The sequence below is a fragment of the Solanum stenotomum genome, chromosome 3 (assembly GCF_019186545.1).
Source record: "Solanum stenotomum isolate F172 chromosome 3, ASM1918654v1, whole genome shotgun sequence".
In the NCBI taxonomy this organism is placed as follows: domain Eukaryota; kingdom Viridiplantae; phylum Streptophyta; class Magnoliopsida; order Solanales; family Solanaceae; genus Solanum; species Solanum stenotomum.
In genome coordinates this window covers 55,366,603-55,381,852 of record NC_064284.1, presented here as the reverse complement: position 1 = coordinate 55,381,852, position 15,250 = coordinate 55,366,603, and the positions used below count along the sequence as shown (strand labels likewise).

General features: G+C 35.8%; 1 protein-coding gene across 3 annotated transcripts in view; it reads right to left on the bottom strand.

The window, feature by feature from the left end:
- The window catches only part of LOC125860851 (uncharacterized), a 52,911-nt gene that overhangs the window by 10,543 nt on the left and 27,118 nt on the right, over positions 1–15,250 (bottom strand). For 2 of the 3 annotated variants that reach the window (XM_049540883.1, XM_049540882.1), the window contains 10 exons: positions 14,901–14,946; positions 7,796–7,868; positions 7,644–7,701; positions 4,210–4,305; positions 3,831–3,948; positions 3,497–3,763; positions 3,095–3,196; positions 2,597–2,954; positions 2,387–2,500; positions 97–722 (listed from right to left, as the gene is read on the bottom strand). In XM_049540883.1, coding sequence (XP_049396840.1) covers positions 97–722; positions 2,387–2,500; positions 2,597–2,954; positions 3,095–3,196; positions 3,497–3,763; positions 3,831–3,948; positions 4,210–4,305; positions 7,644–7,701; positions 7,796–7,868; positions 14,901–14,946 — 1,858 coding nt within the window. The remainder of the gene's footprint in view (positions 1–96; positions 723–2,386; positions 2,501–2,596; positions 2,955–3,094; positions 3,197–3,496; positions 3,764–3,830; positions 3,949–4,209; positions 4,306–7,643; positions 7,702–7,795; positions 7,869–14,900; positions 14,947–15,250) is intronic. The other variant, XM_049540884.1, reaches the window with a different exon arrangement.

Here is a 15,250-nt window from a genome sequence, read left to right as displayed (position 1 = left end):
GCTCCTTACCAGATAAATACCTGAATTTCTTAATCAGAAATAACAGAGGTACTTGAATGCTCAGAATGCACTACAAAGGAAAGAGATGTTACATACCCCATTCTCTTCTAAAACATCAATTATAAATATGGGTTCAGCTTCATTTCTCAAGATATGATCTGACCGATCGTGCAATGAAAGTTCCCTAATATCGTTTCGCAAGGCACGGACACAACGCAGTAACTCCAGTGCTGTGTGTCGAATCTGACTATCCACAGAACTAAGGAATATAAGACCAACTGCATCTATCTCCGAAGCATGAAATTCAATTGTTTGGGAGTGATGGAAAGAAGACTTCTTGAATCCCTCAGTTCTCTGAACACGCTTTGCATCTGAAACATCATACTCCACCCTATCGTCAGTTAGGCAAGCTCTCCAGAAACACATAAGTTCCAAAAGGCGCTTCAGAGACGTTTGAATGAGAAGAGGGAACTCATCTGGAAGACGCATAATAAAGTTTGCCATCCCTCTCATAACTGCAAATCGACGATGTGGAAGGTATCTTACAATGCGATTGAGTACCTGTACAGCTTCCTCACGCACACCTGGATCACTACTGATACCATGTTGAGGTATTATCCCGGTTATTTTATCACTTCGGCCAACTTCTTCAATCAGATACGGTATACACTTCAGAACTGAGCGGAATAGATAACCCTGAGATTTTTCCTTTATTACAGCATCTGTGGCACAAAAGCATTTATATTACACCAATTTGGCACAAAATTCCCTTTGAGACATTCTAGAGGCAATTCGAAAGAAGAGATCCAAAGATAAGATAAGAAAATATTCTCTAGGGGATTAACGGTATGTGAAAAGGCAAGTATACTAAGAGGTATGGCCAAAAAGATGTTGGATGGTGAACAAACATCCAAAGGTTTCAATTACAAAATCCAAATCATAAACGTTGATTTGGTTTGTGTAATGTTTATTGCTACATTACAATCCAACACATCACTTCTCTCCAAACAAAAAAAAACCGCTGAATGTTGTAAGGATTGCAAATTTAAGCAAAGTGAGGTGGGCTCTAAAACACTTCAAGGCAACCCTTGGGGCTCAAGTCACATTATACTAATCCCTTGAAAGGTGAGATATTTGTCTAGTGAATATCTTATGTCTTGAGTTGTCAAACTGTAATAACACATTTTCAATGCTCTGCACCTTATAATGTCCAATTTGTGCACCCATAAACACTTAACTCTTTATTATTTTTTAGTATTTGACTGAAAATAATCTTTAATTTATTTTCTAAATTTGGTGACTTAGTATGTCTTTATTTAGAATGTATGTTTAACAAAATTGCTGGACATATTGCTTTTGAGCTCAGTATATTTTTCAACATTTTTTATCGGAATATATTTAAAATGTCTTTTCATATTTTAAATTTGTGTGTTCTATTTTTTAAGTAAAAAAATAAAATATGCACAATGCCTCGGAGCTAACACCTCACTCTCGTTGTTGTATTCTCCTATGAACCTCATATTGTACTGTGGACAACCTAAATAAGAAATCATATATTTGCTCCAGCATTACCCTTTTGTGGTAACTCTCTTTGGTTAGAATCGATATAAGACAAAAATAAATAAGAAATCATATCTTTGCTCATCATTGATTTTTTTAATTGATAAATATATTTGGTGAGAATTGTTATACGAGGAAGACCTGGAAACCAGGTTAACAAATCCAGGACCTGCCTACTTGTTTGAAAGGAGAGGAAGTCGTAAGGCATAGCCAGTAGGAGGCAGCAAGGCTTCAGAACAAAGCCATGGGGAAGGGAGCTTGGTTATATCTTGTCTCAAGTACATCAGTCACAATATGTTATCATTCACATCACAGAGAAACAAAGGAACATGTATTCAACCAAAAGTATATTTCTCGTATTTGCATTACCCACAAGACATCTGAGTCCCAAAATCATATTGAGAACAGCCCAAATCAGAGTTCTACCTGTGTGAGGATTACATAGGCAATGTTTGGTGTATTTTAGTTGCGAAAATCCACATATACTTCAGAGTTCAGTGATTCATAGTTCAAATGGCATATATCAATACATGAACAGACAGAGAAAGCAAAGAGTTCAACGAGGCTTGACCAACTTAAGTAATGTATGCGGCGTCAAAGATGTATGTCTCTATAGGTCTATTGTGAGAATAACAGCTGACCAACAAACAATGTCTTCTGAGCAGTGAGAAAAGCATCTCAAAAAGATTGTAAATAAACCAAACTATTTACAAAGTTCTTAGATTGAATTCTGAGAAATTGGCAAAATCAAGTATGCAACTCAACCATACATACGCAAGCTCATATAGAGGTTCAAGAACACAAGCTACGTATTTAAGATGATTACCAATGGTGGTCCTTGAGGAAGTAAGAAGAGCATGGCTGTAGGTCTTGTGACAAGATCTCAAAACTGACTCAATTGCAGCCTTGACTTTTGGGATGTAGTGGCCAATACCACGAGCTGTCAATTTTGGTCATAACAAAATGATGACTCCAGAATAACAAGGCCAAAACAATGAACAAAAGAATACCAAGAAACTAAGGGCACTATATTTACCATGAAGAATTTCCAATCCAACATACTGGCTGGTAGGAGACATGACAATGGCAAGCAAAGCACGAAGACCAATAACTTTGGCTTCACTCGGACTATCTGGCTTCAGCAATTCCAAGATCGTATGGTTCATAGCAAAATCAATGTTGTGTTCAGCAATGGTCACACAGAATTCTACTAGTTTATCATGTTGCACATCTTGGGTAAGCATGCCTTTTCTGAGAACTGTAAGGAGTTGTGACGACACACTGTCTAGGTAATCCCATACACGATTTGGAGGCTGGGAATCACCATGAACACTCAGGTAAAATCTTAAGACGCGGTGTAAACAGTCTAAAGCCATGAATCGGTGGCTCTTGTCCTACAGAAAGACCAATGTTATATTATTCTTTCAATGATCTTACCCATAGCAACTGCATAAGTAGATACATGACTCAGTTGATGCAAAAGAGAAAGTGAGAAGCAACTACAGTAACTTTTTACTTTGTTCCCAAAGCTTACCCTCAAATGCTTATAGAGTTGCTCCATATGAGGACCAAAGTTACTGAGGAAAAAATGCGGATCACCAAGACACAGGAGAAGTGTAACTAAAGGATAGCCAACCTGGGTTGCAAAACATATACAAATTAGAGTAAACAGAATGAGAAAAAAGCAACCAGAAAACATTGTCCAGAAACAAAAGTGTAAGAAAACAGCATGCACTGTGGACAACAGAATGAGAAAGAGACAACTTGGTCAAGAAGTCAGGAAACATTAAAGCAGTCCAGCTAAAATATTTTGAGACTTTTCTATAGGTTAATTTGATCTGCTATTCACCTCATCTATTTTTCATCTTAGACGGAAAAACACCAGAGTAAGACAGGTGGAAGTTCTCAAAAATCTAATTTTTTTTAAGATGCTTACAGCAATATGTTTGCTTTGCTTGTCCATCCAACGCATGAGCTGAACCCTTATTCGTGCCACAGCTTCGTACCATAAAGTTAGTGCAGGATCTATGAATGAAGGAGGCCATTGACCTTTTCCACTATCTGCAAGAGGCGCTAAGATGTTTGATAGCATATTGCATAAGGCATGATGAAGTTCGCTTTTTCGTTTATGTGGAGCACGATTAAGTGGGTTAGCTTTAGCCACAAAGGAAGCTGAAGCATTCAGTCCACCCTCTGTCTTTACCTGGAAATATCTTTATCTTTATAGTACCTCAATGCAAATTAATTCAGTCAAATAAAATACCGCATACCCCAAGCTTCAAGTAGCGCATTCCATTTATAATACTTAGTGTTTCACTTCTAGCAACACTAGTATCTATCCGCCGTGTGTTGAGTTCCATGAAGAAGCGCTCTGTCACTGAACTAAATCTGGTGACAGAGAAAGGGGAAACGTTAACACCTCACATTAATGAAACACGTGGCTGAACTTGACATTCTCACTGATCAAAATCATTTGTGAAGTGAAGTACACAAACTGTATGATGTGTATAGGGTCAGGTTTTACCGCTCACATACAACTCTCATGAAACTTGTTATTTATCCTTGTTAAAATAAATTCCATTCAAGTTGGGATCAAGTGAGTGAGTTTTAAAATATTGGACTATAAAGGTAGGAGTACCATTCACTAACCTGATCCTTGATAAGGCACCAAGGAGTTGGGCAACCAAGTCCAGAAGAAGCCCCCTTAAATCAACCAATGAAGGGTAATCAACCTGGCTAACAACCCTGCAATAATAAAGTGACACAATACCACAAAAACTTCAAGGTCAATAGCCTTATTTCCATTATTCTACCATCTGACACAAGAATGAGAATAAGTCAAGGTCGATCACAGATAGTCTCTCTTGGTCATTGCAATGGCAATAAAAACATGTTTATAGAGAGCAAAGTTATAACGCTTGGAAAGATACCAAAACCTGATCTTCATAGTATCACAAGCCTACAAGACAGGAGTCCTCCAGTTTAAGGCCGAAACATCTATTTTTATTTTTTTTGAACAAGTAACATTTGTATTATAACTCAGCACTCAGGTAGTGCTAAACACCTTTACAGCAAGTCAAAGCATAGCAATATAATAAAGAACTCCTAATCCTAGCATGACTCTAACACTTGAGGATATTTTCTGCATCTATAGGAGAGTTCTTTGTACACCAAAAACACAAAAGCAAAATACAATCTGTTTTAATTTTCTGCACTGTTCTACTCCTGTCTTCGAAACACCTAGCATTTCTTTCATTCCAGATGGTCCACCATATACAAGCTGACTTATTTTCTGGGAATGGAGATCAAGCAAACTCAGAATGAAGTCTTTGTTTGTCAAAAGAAATATATGAAGGAGATTTTAAAAAGATTTAGAATGGAAGAATGCTAAAGTGTGAGTACTCCAATTAATCAAAAAGAAAAGCTGCAAAAGGATGATGGAGTTGAACTAGTTGATGAAGGAGTATATTAAAGCTTAATTGGATGTTTGATGTATCTCACAACAACAACGCCTGACATCTTGTTTCCTGTGAGTGTTTTATCCAGGTTTTTAAGTTGTGCAAGTGAGTTGCACATGATGGCTGTCAAAAGAGTGGTTAGGTATTTTAAAGGAACTCTAACCTATGGCATCAGATTTAGCAAAAGTCAGAATTTCAAACTCCGTGGAATTTTGATAGTGATTGGTGGAGGGGGGGGGTGGGGTGGGGGGGAGGGGAGCACGTCTGGTTATTGTTTCACTTTTGGATCAGGGTGTTTCTCATGATGCTCAAAGAAACAGGAAATAGTAGCACAATCACCAGTTGAAGCAGAATTCATCGCAGCAGCCACTGTTAATCAAGCACTATGGGTTAGGAAAATTTTGATCAATTTGCAGTTCGAGCAAGAAAAAAGCACTGAGATCCTTGTGGATAATCAAGCTGCCATAGCCATATCCAAAGATCCCGTGTTTCATGGAAGGACCAAGCACTTCAACATCAAGTTTTATTTCTTGAGGAAAGTTTATAAAACGGTGAAGTGGTTTACTCTATTGCAAATCAGAGAATCAAGTGGTGGACATTTTTACAAAGTCATTTCATGTTAGCAGATTCGAATATCTTAGAGAAAGTTGGGAGTTTGCAGCTCCTAATTTAGGAGGAGATGTGGTTACGTGTCTCAGGATCTATTTGGAATGGGGTAGAGACTTCAGCTAATTGTTAGGAGATTAGTTTTCTTTTAGTCATTATCCTAATAACTAGTTATAGTTGTTCCTATTTTCTAGGAATGTTAGCAGTCTTTTAGTAGTCCATGTTCAATTTTAATGTCATTCTCAACTCTATCCCTGACTGGGTCTTTGATTTCAGGCCCTTTTGAGGAGGGTATCGTTTTGGTTAATATCTGCCCGGCTCGCATGGACTTCCGGTCTTTCTTAGTTGACTACTTTTTTATTGCAATTTGAAGTTCTCTAGTTACTCCTGCACAAGCAACAACAGTTATGGATTTGATTGAGGGGCGCTGGGAAGAATGGATCGGGGAGATGCCCTTGAAGATGACTTACCCAGCTCTGGAAGGACATGTGTGGAGAATTGTCACCGGATTTGATCCAAAAAACAATGTTCTGTTTCAGTTGTATTGCTCCTCCACTTATTTAATCAGCTTGAAGTTCAATAAAGATTATTCTTCTGATTCAATTCAACTTGCTATTTCAGTTTTAACAACACTATATCCAATTTGCATAGGATTCCAGGCATCTTTTGTGATAGTCTTGAGTCTACTGCTTCATTAGCTATCAATACTGCACCCATAATTTGTCTGCCTTGAATGAAAGCCATTTGTTGGGAGTCTACCAGTTTATCCATCACCCCTTTGATCCTTTCAGTCAACACTTTAGACAAAAGCTTGTAGAAACTGCCTATCAAGCTAATTGGTCTAAAATCTTTTAACTCCTTGCCCCTTCCTTTTTGGGAATCAGTGCAATATATGTTGCATTGAAGCTCTTTTCAAATATCTCATGTTCATAGAAGTTGTGGAAGTAATTCATAATGTCATGTTTTAGAACTTCCCAACATTTGACGAAGAAGCCCATTGTGCATCCATCAGGTCCAGGGGATTTATCTATAGAACTTTTTGAGGCAGCTGAGCACCTCCTCCTCAAATTTGGCCTGTATTTGTACTTTTTTTGCTTCTGAGATTGTAGGACAGTTTATCATGTTTCCTACTGGTCTCCATCTCTCTGTTTCTGTGTACAACTTCTTATAGATCTGTATGATCTCCTTTGTTACTTTGTCTACTTCCAGTTGGTCAATACGATTACTTCTTTTATGTGCATTAGCTGAATTGTGGAAGAACTTAGTGTTGTTGTCACCTTCTTTTAGCCACAAAATTCTAGATCTTTGCCTCCATGCAGTCTCTTCGTTCTTGTGTAGCTCTTCATACTCCAAGAGAGTAGTTGCCTTTAATGCATCCTCTTCCTCTGTTTAGTGCTCTATTATCAATAATAAAGTCCAGAGTTGTCATCTTGTTTAACAGATTGGATCTTTGCAAAAACAGATTTCCTTTTTCTTCCTTACTCCACTCCTTGAGCTTACCCTTCAGTGCTTTCAATTTACATGCTAAAATGTGGTCTGGTTTCCCTGTGTATGCAAAAGAATTCCACCAAGACCTGATTTTGTCTATAAATCCCTCAGTGTTTAGCCACCAATTTTTATCCCCTTACCCCACTTCACTATGCTAGAACAAAAAATACACTTTAGGAGAGGCATGCCCTCTCGAAATAACCAGAGCTAGTTCCACAGAACTTTTTATGCACATGAAATTAATTAAGAATTGTGTCACTTGAAAATTAGAGGTGAGGTAACAACAAGGTTTGAACAATGTATGTCCTATCTGAACATGTCACTGTAGAGATGCATAAATTCCAAATAAAAAAAATTAGGCATACTGTAGAAACAAAATAATAGGAATACCAAGATCAGATTTGTGATTCTAGTATAGAGAGAGGACCAAATAGAAGTGGAGCAAAACAGCTGTCAGTAGCTTTCATTCTGGAAAAAATGAAAAGGAAGTTGAGTGCCATGAAATTATGTATTAGCTTGACTAGTCATTACCTGTCTGCATTTATTAACCAATCGAAAACAAAATTTTCAAGCCCGATCCATAGCTTCTCTGCAGTTTGGAAAAGCACATTAAACTTAATAGAACTTGACTAGCTACCTAGGGAAAGGAATACTTGTTGATGACATTAACTCTACAAATGTACCTGTAAGTCCTTCTTGTGGACAACACTCTACGAAGCGAATACATGCAGAGCAAAAGATGCATTCCACAGCAAGCTAAATCATCCAAGAAGCATGTCAGATGCTTCCAACAAAAACTTACAGATTTAGGATTATTTACTATATGATACAGTTCAGGTACAAACATGAATAGTTTACAAAAATAGAACAATACATATTCTTTTCTTTGCTTGGACAATTGAGTTTTAAAAAATGTACTTCGAAATAAGGGATAAAATTGAGACTTTTGAGTTCCATTTCTCATAAGTGAATTGTTTTCTTTGTAGTTCTCTTCAAACATCTTGTAATGAACCCCATAAGAACTAAAATTGAAGAGCTGTTGAGTATTGATGAAATTTGATGATAAACAAACACAATGTGCTTTGTGTATTGATTGTGATATGTGAAATGAGAACCAGGTCCTTAAGACTCATACAAGTGTTTAGCGACACAAGTCCTGTGCTGATATATTTTAGGAAACATATCAGTGTGTCTGACTGTCTTCATTCAAATTCCTGTAATATATTTGGGGTAATTACACAAGATTTTTCTAACAAATTGAGTTGTAAAAGGATTCTAAGTATAGCCAACCCTGTGGCTATTTTGGGTAAGATGCAGCCTATGAATCCTTCACTGAAAAAGAATCCGATTGATTTGGTTTCATTTCCAGGAGTCCTCCTTTGAAAAAAACTAAGGATTAATTGGTTTCCTTACCTGCATGCTTACTAACGAGATTGGTACATATTGTGTGTACTGTTTTGCAGATTATTGAGAGACCGTGCAAGCAGTTCAGAGCATTCAAGCAATTCATTTTTGTACTTTTTTGGCCTAAAAGTAAGTGATTAAAAGTACCTTTTATCTTTCCCGAACACTACAAAAAGTAGAAAAAGAGCTTAAAATCCAAAAGCACTTAAAATAAGCCAATCCAAACACCCTCATAGAGTTTTGGCTTAGATTGCAGGAGTTGTAATATGATTTTGGCTCATTATGTTCAGTGGAGTTTTAGAGTTAAATACTACAGGGGTAGGCCATGATTTTTACTCTTTTTGAGCCAAGTGGTTTTCCATGTTAAATCGTGTGTTCATTATTACACTGCACTTTACAGTTTTTAGTTGTTTAAACTAAATACTAATAAGAATAAGGTGCGTTGGAGGCAAACATTAGGAGGTGAAGAAAATTTGGTACGACCCAAATCACACAAATACACACTAGAGTCCCTGTAAAGGTAAAAGGATGAGGTTCCTATTCACCTGAAGAAAATCCTTAGGCAGTCATTTATTAACAATCTCAAGCCTTTAGGTATAAGACTTCTGTTCCATGTAATCTGCAAATAGTCCATAAGACTAATTATAGAGGGGGATATACTTGCGAGATAACTTTATGAGGAAAAGTCATTATACTTTTTACGGTTCTTTTCTTCTTTTTCTTATCTTAGGCATCAGTAGTTAAAGACCCTTATTTTGGGGCTGCGGATACGAATGATTGTTTAGTATTAAATTTTATGAATTGAAGTTGGTTATCATATAAGTTGTTCTTTTGTTTTTGATTTAATATTTTGTGATTGGCCACCATTGAAATAAATGTATTGTCCGAATTGAACTCGGGAGAGGAATAAGAGGATAGAACGTGGGACAAAAGGAGCATGATCTTCTCTAGAAATTAGGGTTGATTTGTATCTAGGATAGGGATATACCTAGAGACCTTTCTTGGTTACTAAACAAGATGTAAACTTAATGCTCCACAATTGGTTCAGTTTATCCCCACTCAACGATGTAGTTAGACTGTCAATTGTGGTAGGCGATTAGAGGTCGGGAGACCATTATCATACATTCAACTTTGTAAATCAGCGATTCAATAACTAATTGAAGTCCATAGAAGAAGATACTATGCATGAATTCTAAGTAAGTTGCAGCCTTGATTTTCCCAATCATTAGTATACGTCTTTTATTCTTGCATTCTAATAAGGTAAATTCTTTTGGCACTCTTGAATAAATAATTAGACAGGAATAATTTAGTAAAAATAATTAATCGACAAGTCATTTGGGTTCGATAATTTGGCTCTTTTAGAGCCACTATATTACTTGCGCGTGCAATTGGAAGCAACAAGTTTTTGGCGCCACTGTCGGGAACTTGGAAATTAATTGTTTTTCTAGGCTACACTTTTTCTTTTTATTTATTTAAGTTTTTTTTTAAAATAATAATAAAAGAAAAAAAAGGTGGTGAACTTAATTATGTCGTGCCGCGATGTCAAATTAGGTGCTTATTGGGAAGCAACCCAATTTGTAGTGTATCTTATTTTTTTATTATTTTTTTTAGTGTCACTTCTTTTTGTGTTATTTTTGCAGAATAGGGGAAGTCTGAGTACCCAAGAATTTGAAGCAAAGGAGCATGTTTGAGCTTAAGTGTGGGGTGTGTACGACCCTTGATGAAAAAAATTGAGAGAACATGCTACTAGCTAGGCCTAGAGGCCTCAGGGAGTTCTTTCTTTCACTCTTAGCTTATGTATTGAATTGTTGCACTGGGGACAGTGACATCTTTTAAGTGTGGGTTAGGGGAATGAATTCCTAGTTTTTATTGTTTTATTGAGTCTTTTCTTTTTTTAGGATGGGTTCCTCGGCTTTTGTTTTCGGTTCTTTTCCTGAGGATAGTTTATTTGAACCAAGTAATTTTTTTAGGAAGTAAATTTTTTCTTTTTATTTTTATTTTGTTGGAGAGAAAAGAAAACACCCTTTTGATTTGTTTGATACTTGTTATTTGGGCCTAATTTTAACTAGTACTTTCTTGTGAATGATTGATTGCTAATGAAATTGCAGACTTTTTGACATTGAGGCTCATGGTTGTGACTTTATATATAACTTATTTTATTTTATAGTTTGTTATGACCCTGTTTCTCTTAGAAGTAGAATTGATTCAACTTTGATTGATACTCGTGTCATGTGTGGTAAGAATTTGCATCTCAGTCTAGAACTTGTTCTGCATGTTATTGAAGCAAAATAAAAAGTGTTGCTTTGTTTAGGAGATGATATTAGGCTTTCTTTGATTTGTCTTGTTAAGTTTAGCCTTTTCAAATATTATATCACTAGTAGCTCCTTTGAGCCTGTAGTCTTTCGTTGGTAGCCATATTTTTACCTCGACTCTTTTGTTGAATTCCTAATTTTTACACCTTGCTTCCTTGAGCCCTGTAGCATAAACTTATTTATAATTGTTAAATCTAAAGAAAAAGGGATGGTTGAGTGAAAAAGGTAATCAATGATGGCTACAAAGTGATTAAAAAGCCCTTTTAGAAAGAATGTGACATGAAAAAAATAAAAGAGAAAAACAAAAAATTCTTTGAGAAAAAAAAAATAATTGAAGCATTTTGAGATGATGAGAATTACTTGTGAAATAATTATAGAGGACCAAAAATAAAGAGAAGAAAATAATTGGTGATGAAATCTATAAGTGCAAAGTGCTTAGGGAAGTGTAAGTCACTATTATATAGTTTTCCTACCCATCATCTAGCCTATATTACAACCCGCTAAAGTCATATTTGATTTTATTCAAGCGTGCTTAATTAGTGGAGATGTACATAATGGGCAAACCTATGATTCTTTATGCATATATGTGAATTTTATTTGTGAGTGTGAGAGTTGTTCTTTGATGCTAAGTCCTTAATTTATATTTATTTTTTTGACAAAGGTAACAATTTTGTGTATTAATCTTCAGCACTAAAGGCTGGGATCCCAAATTTACATACAGTTGCGTGTACTCAAAACAAAACAAAACTAGATCCTACTTCATCTTACAAAGAACCTAGGATATCTATAATAGCTATAGGATCATCTACATACTCAGAACTGCACCAATAGCAAAAAGTGATTATGCAATTCATTTTAATCCTGTGTAAAGGACTACTAATACTCTCATAGAATCTCCTATTTCTCTCCTTCCATATGGTCCACCAAATCACTGCTGGGACAATTCTCCATCTGCTTTGGTCTGTACTGCCACTGCCTTCAGTGTTCCAGCTTTCTATAGCCTGACTTGCCCTTTGTGGCATGGTCCAGTTTGTGCCCCTGAAGCTGGTAAATAAGTGCCACAGTTGTCTAACCACCTTGCAATGAAGAAACAGATGGTTGATTGTCTCTGCCTGCTCACAAAAAACACATCTAGGACACATGTATTCCCCTCTTCATTAGATTCTCCTGTGTTAGTACCGCCTCTTTAACTACCAACCAAGACTGCCACCTTATATGGAATTTTGACTTTCCAGATAAACTTCCAAGGCAAAAATCTGAGTTGAGTCCCCATTTGATTTTGTAGGCAGAGCTAACTGTGAAGATACCTTTGTTGTGATGAATCCACCTAAGAGTGTCTTCTCCCTCTTTCAATCCTCCAAAATGGTCCAGGGTGCCATAAAATTCAGCTAGTCTATCCACCTCCCAGTCTTGTATCATCCTTCTGTATGTTAAGTTCCATCCATGGATGGACCACACTTCTTGCACAGTGGCCTGATGTTGCTGATAGATGTCTGGAAAGAGCTGTTTGAGGCTGCCATTTCCTAACCAATTATTGTCCCAAAACAAAATCTTTCTTCCATTGTTTACATTGAATCTAGTTCTTTGAAAGAAACAATGCCACAAATTTCTGATTGATCTCCATAGGCAAATATCATAGGCAGAAGTCAACTCCTTAGTTTTCCAGTGGTCTATCTTCTCATACTTGGCCTGAATCACTCTAACCAAAGGGCCTGCTCCTCTTTAGGAAATCTCCACAACCACTTCATCATAAGGCTTTTGTTCTGTTTCTTCAAGTTTCTATTGAGTGTGTGGACTGTTTCTTATTGTGAGGACACTTGTTTCATGATAAATAGGTGATTTTATTAACTTTCTTTGACGAGAGTAGGTGAGCAAGCTCAAATTTGATGAGTTTAGAGTGCTTCCTTGAGGTTAGGACGTTAGAGGTTTGTTGTTTATTTGTGTATCTGGCATAATAATTGAGAAGTGTACTTGATGTGTTGAAATTTGTGGCTGGCCTAATTGCTTGTATCAACTAAAATGGTGGCATTCCTAATTTGATTTTTTAGATGAACTTTAATGCTTGCTCGAGGACAAGCAAAAGTTTAAGTGTGGGGTGTTGATGTGAGGCCAAAAATACATATTTCTAATTATTATTTGCCTCACATTTATTATTTGTATTTGTCCTTTTTGAGCATGAATTTCATGGATTGTGCTTAATAGTGTATTTTATTTGTAGGAGTAATTGGTGTAAAGTTGGAAAAGTTTGGAGCTTAAACTAATAAAAGATGGAAGATTACAGAAGGAAATCAAACAAACAGCTTAATAGATTAAATTGAATATAATAATATATAATTTTAATATATGAGAAGTGCAAGAAGAATTTGAATTGAAGTATTACACGGGCCACGTGTCAAAATTTGAATACACGCACAGATTGAGGCGGCCCAGCATGGTTCAAGCGGAACCCAATTTCTTTTGGGTTTTGGTAACCCAATTTCTTTTGGACTCAATTATTTTATTTAGAGGTTCCTACATTTATAAATAGTCCATAAGAATAATTATAGAGGGGGATATACTTGCGAGATAACTTTGTGAGGAAAAGTCATTATACTTTTTACGGTTCTTTTCTTTTTCTTAGGCATCAATAGCTAAAGACCCTTATTTTGCGGTTGCAGCTATGAATGATTGTTTAGTATTAAATTTTATGGATTGATGTTGGTTATCATATAAATTGTTCTTTTGTTCTTGATTTAGTATTTTGTGATTGGCCACCATTGAAACAAATGTATTGTCCGAATTGAACTCGGAAGAGGAATAAGAGGATAGAACATGGGACAAAAGGAGCATGATCTTCTCTAGAAATTAGGGTTAATTTGTATCTAGGATAGGAATATACCTAGAGACCTTGCTTGGTTGCTAAACCAGATGAAAACTCAATGCTCCACAATTGGTTTAGTTTATCCCTGCTCAACGATGTAGGTAGACTGTCTATTGTGGTAGGCGATTAGAGGTCGGGAGACCATGATCATACATTCAACCTTGTAAATCAGCGATTTGATAACTAATTGAAGTCCATAGAAGAAGATACTATTCATGAATTCTAAGTAGTTGCAGACTTGGATTTTCCCAATCATTAGTATACGTCTTTTATTCTTGCATTCTAATAAGGTAAATTCTTTTGGCACTCTTGAATAAATAATTAGACTAGTATAATATAGTAAAAATAATTAATCGACAAGTCATTTGGTTCGATAATCCGACTTTTTTAGAGCCACTATATTACTTGCGCGACCACGTAAACTTGTGTGTGTAATTGGAAGCAACAATTACCTTACAAATTTATCCCGGATAAATGTGAAACTTTTTGGAGAAGAATATATTCTAATTAAGAATCTTATGTCAGAGATTTCTATGATTATCCATTATGAAGCATTGTGTAGATAGATTGGAGAACTGTATTCTTCACAAAGCTTTAAATTTGCAGATTGATGGTCAATTTTTTGTTTTTCATCCAAAAAAAATTATAATGAGTGATCAATAAAATGCATTGCTCTCAGTTTGATACAACTAATCGCATGAAGAAAATGGTCTTCATACACATAACTCTGAGAGGAAGTTAGCTAACATCAAAGCGTAACAAATGTTGATGTCAAATCATAAATACTTGTGGTGACTTGCTCCCTATAATAAATTTGAGCCAATAAATACAAGTGATCTTACCATAAATAGTTAAAGTATAGCAATTTCTTTATTTCTAACCATATTTTGTAGTTGAATCCGTAAGTTTCATAGCCCACTATATTTCTTCCTTAAGTTTTGTTTTACATAGATATATACACCAAGTTCAAAAGGGCAAAGACGTGGATTAGTATTAGTAAAGGTTTATAACACAAATGTATGACCAGTCCGCCAATCTGATAGAAAGGTCTTTCAATCTTTTTTCTATTCAATTAACTATTTGGCGTTCATTTTCATGCAACTTGTTTTATGACAGGAAACTGGAAGAGATAAAGAACAATATCTCAGCACTTGAATGCAAAAGCATTTGTCAGTACTGAAGTAATGTACAAGCATTAGTAGATGAACAGACCTTTCTCTGAAATGTTGATGCGTCATTTGCACCTTTGGGAGATTCACTATAACCAACATAAGAATCATAAAAGAATACAATGTTAATAAGATAACTTAAATAATCTAATAACCTTGATTTAACTACTTTATTTTTTGAAACTGAGATGTAACTAGTTTTTTTTTTTGAGAAAGGTAACTTGTATTATAAACAAAGAATACATAAGGAGTATTCTAGTAATACTTACATCCAAAAGTTGCTAAAAGAAAAGAACTCCTATGGAGGCCTGTGCACCCCCGGGATTAGTCGGGGCTCAAAGAGACTCGGACACCCGGTGCAAATAAAAAAAAAAAAAAAAAAAAAAAAAAAAA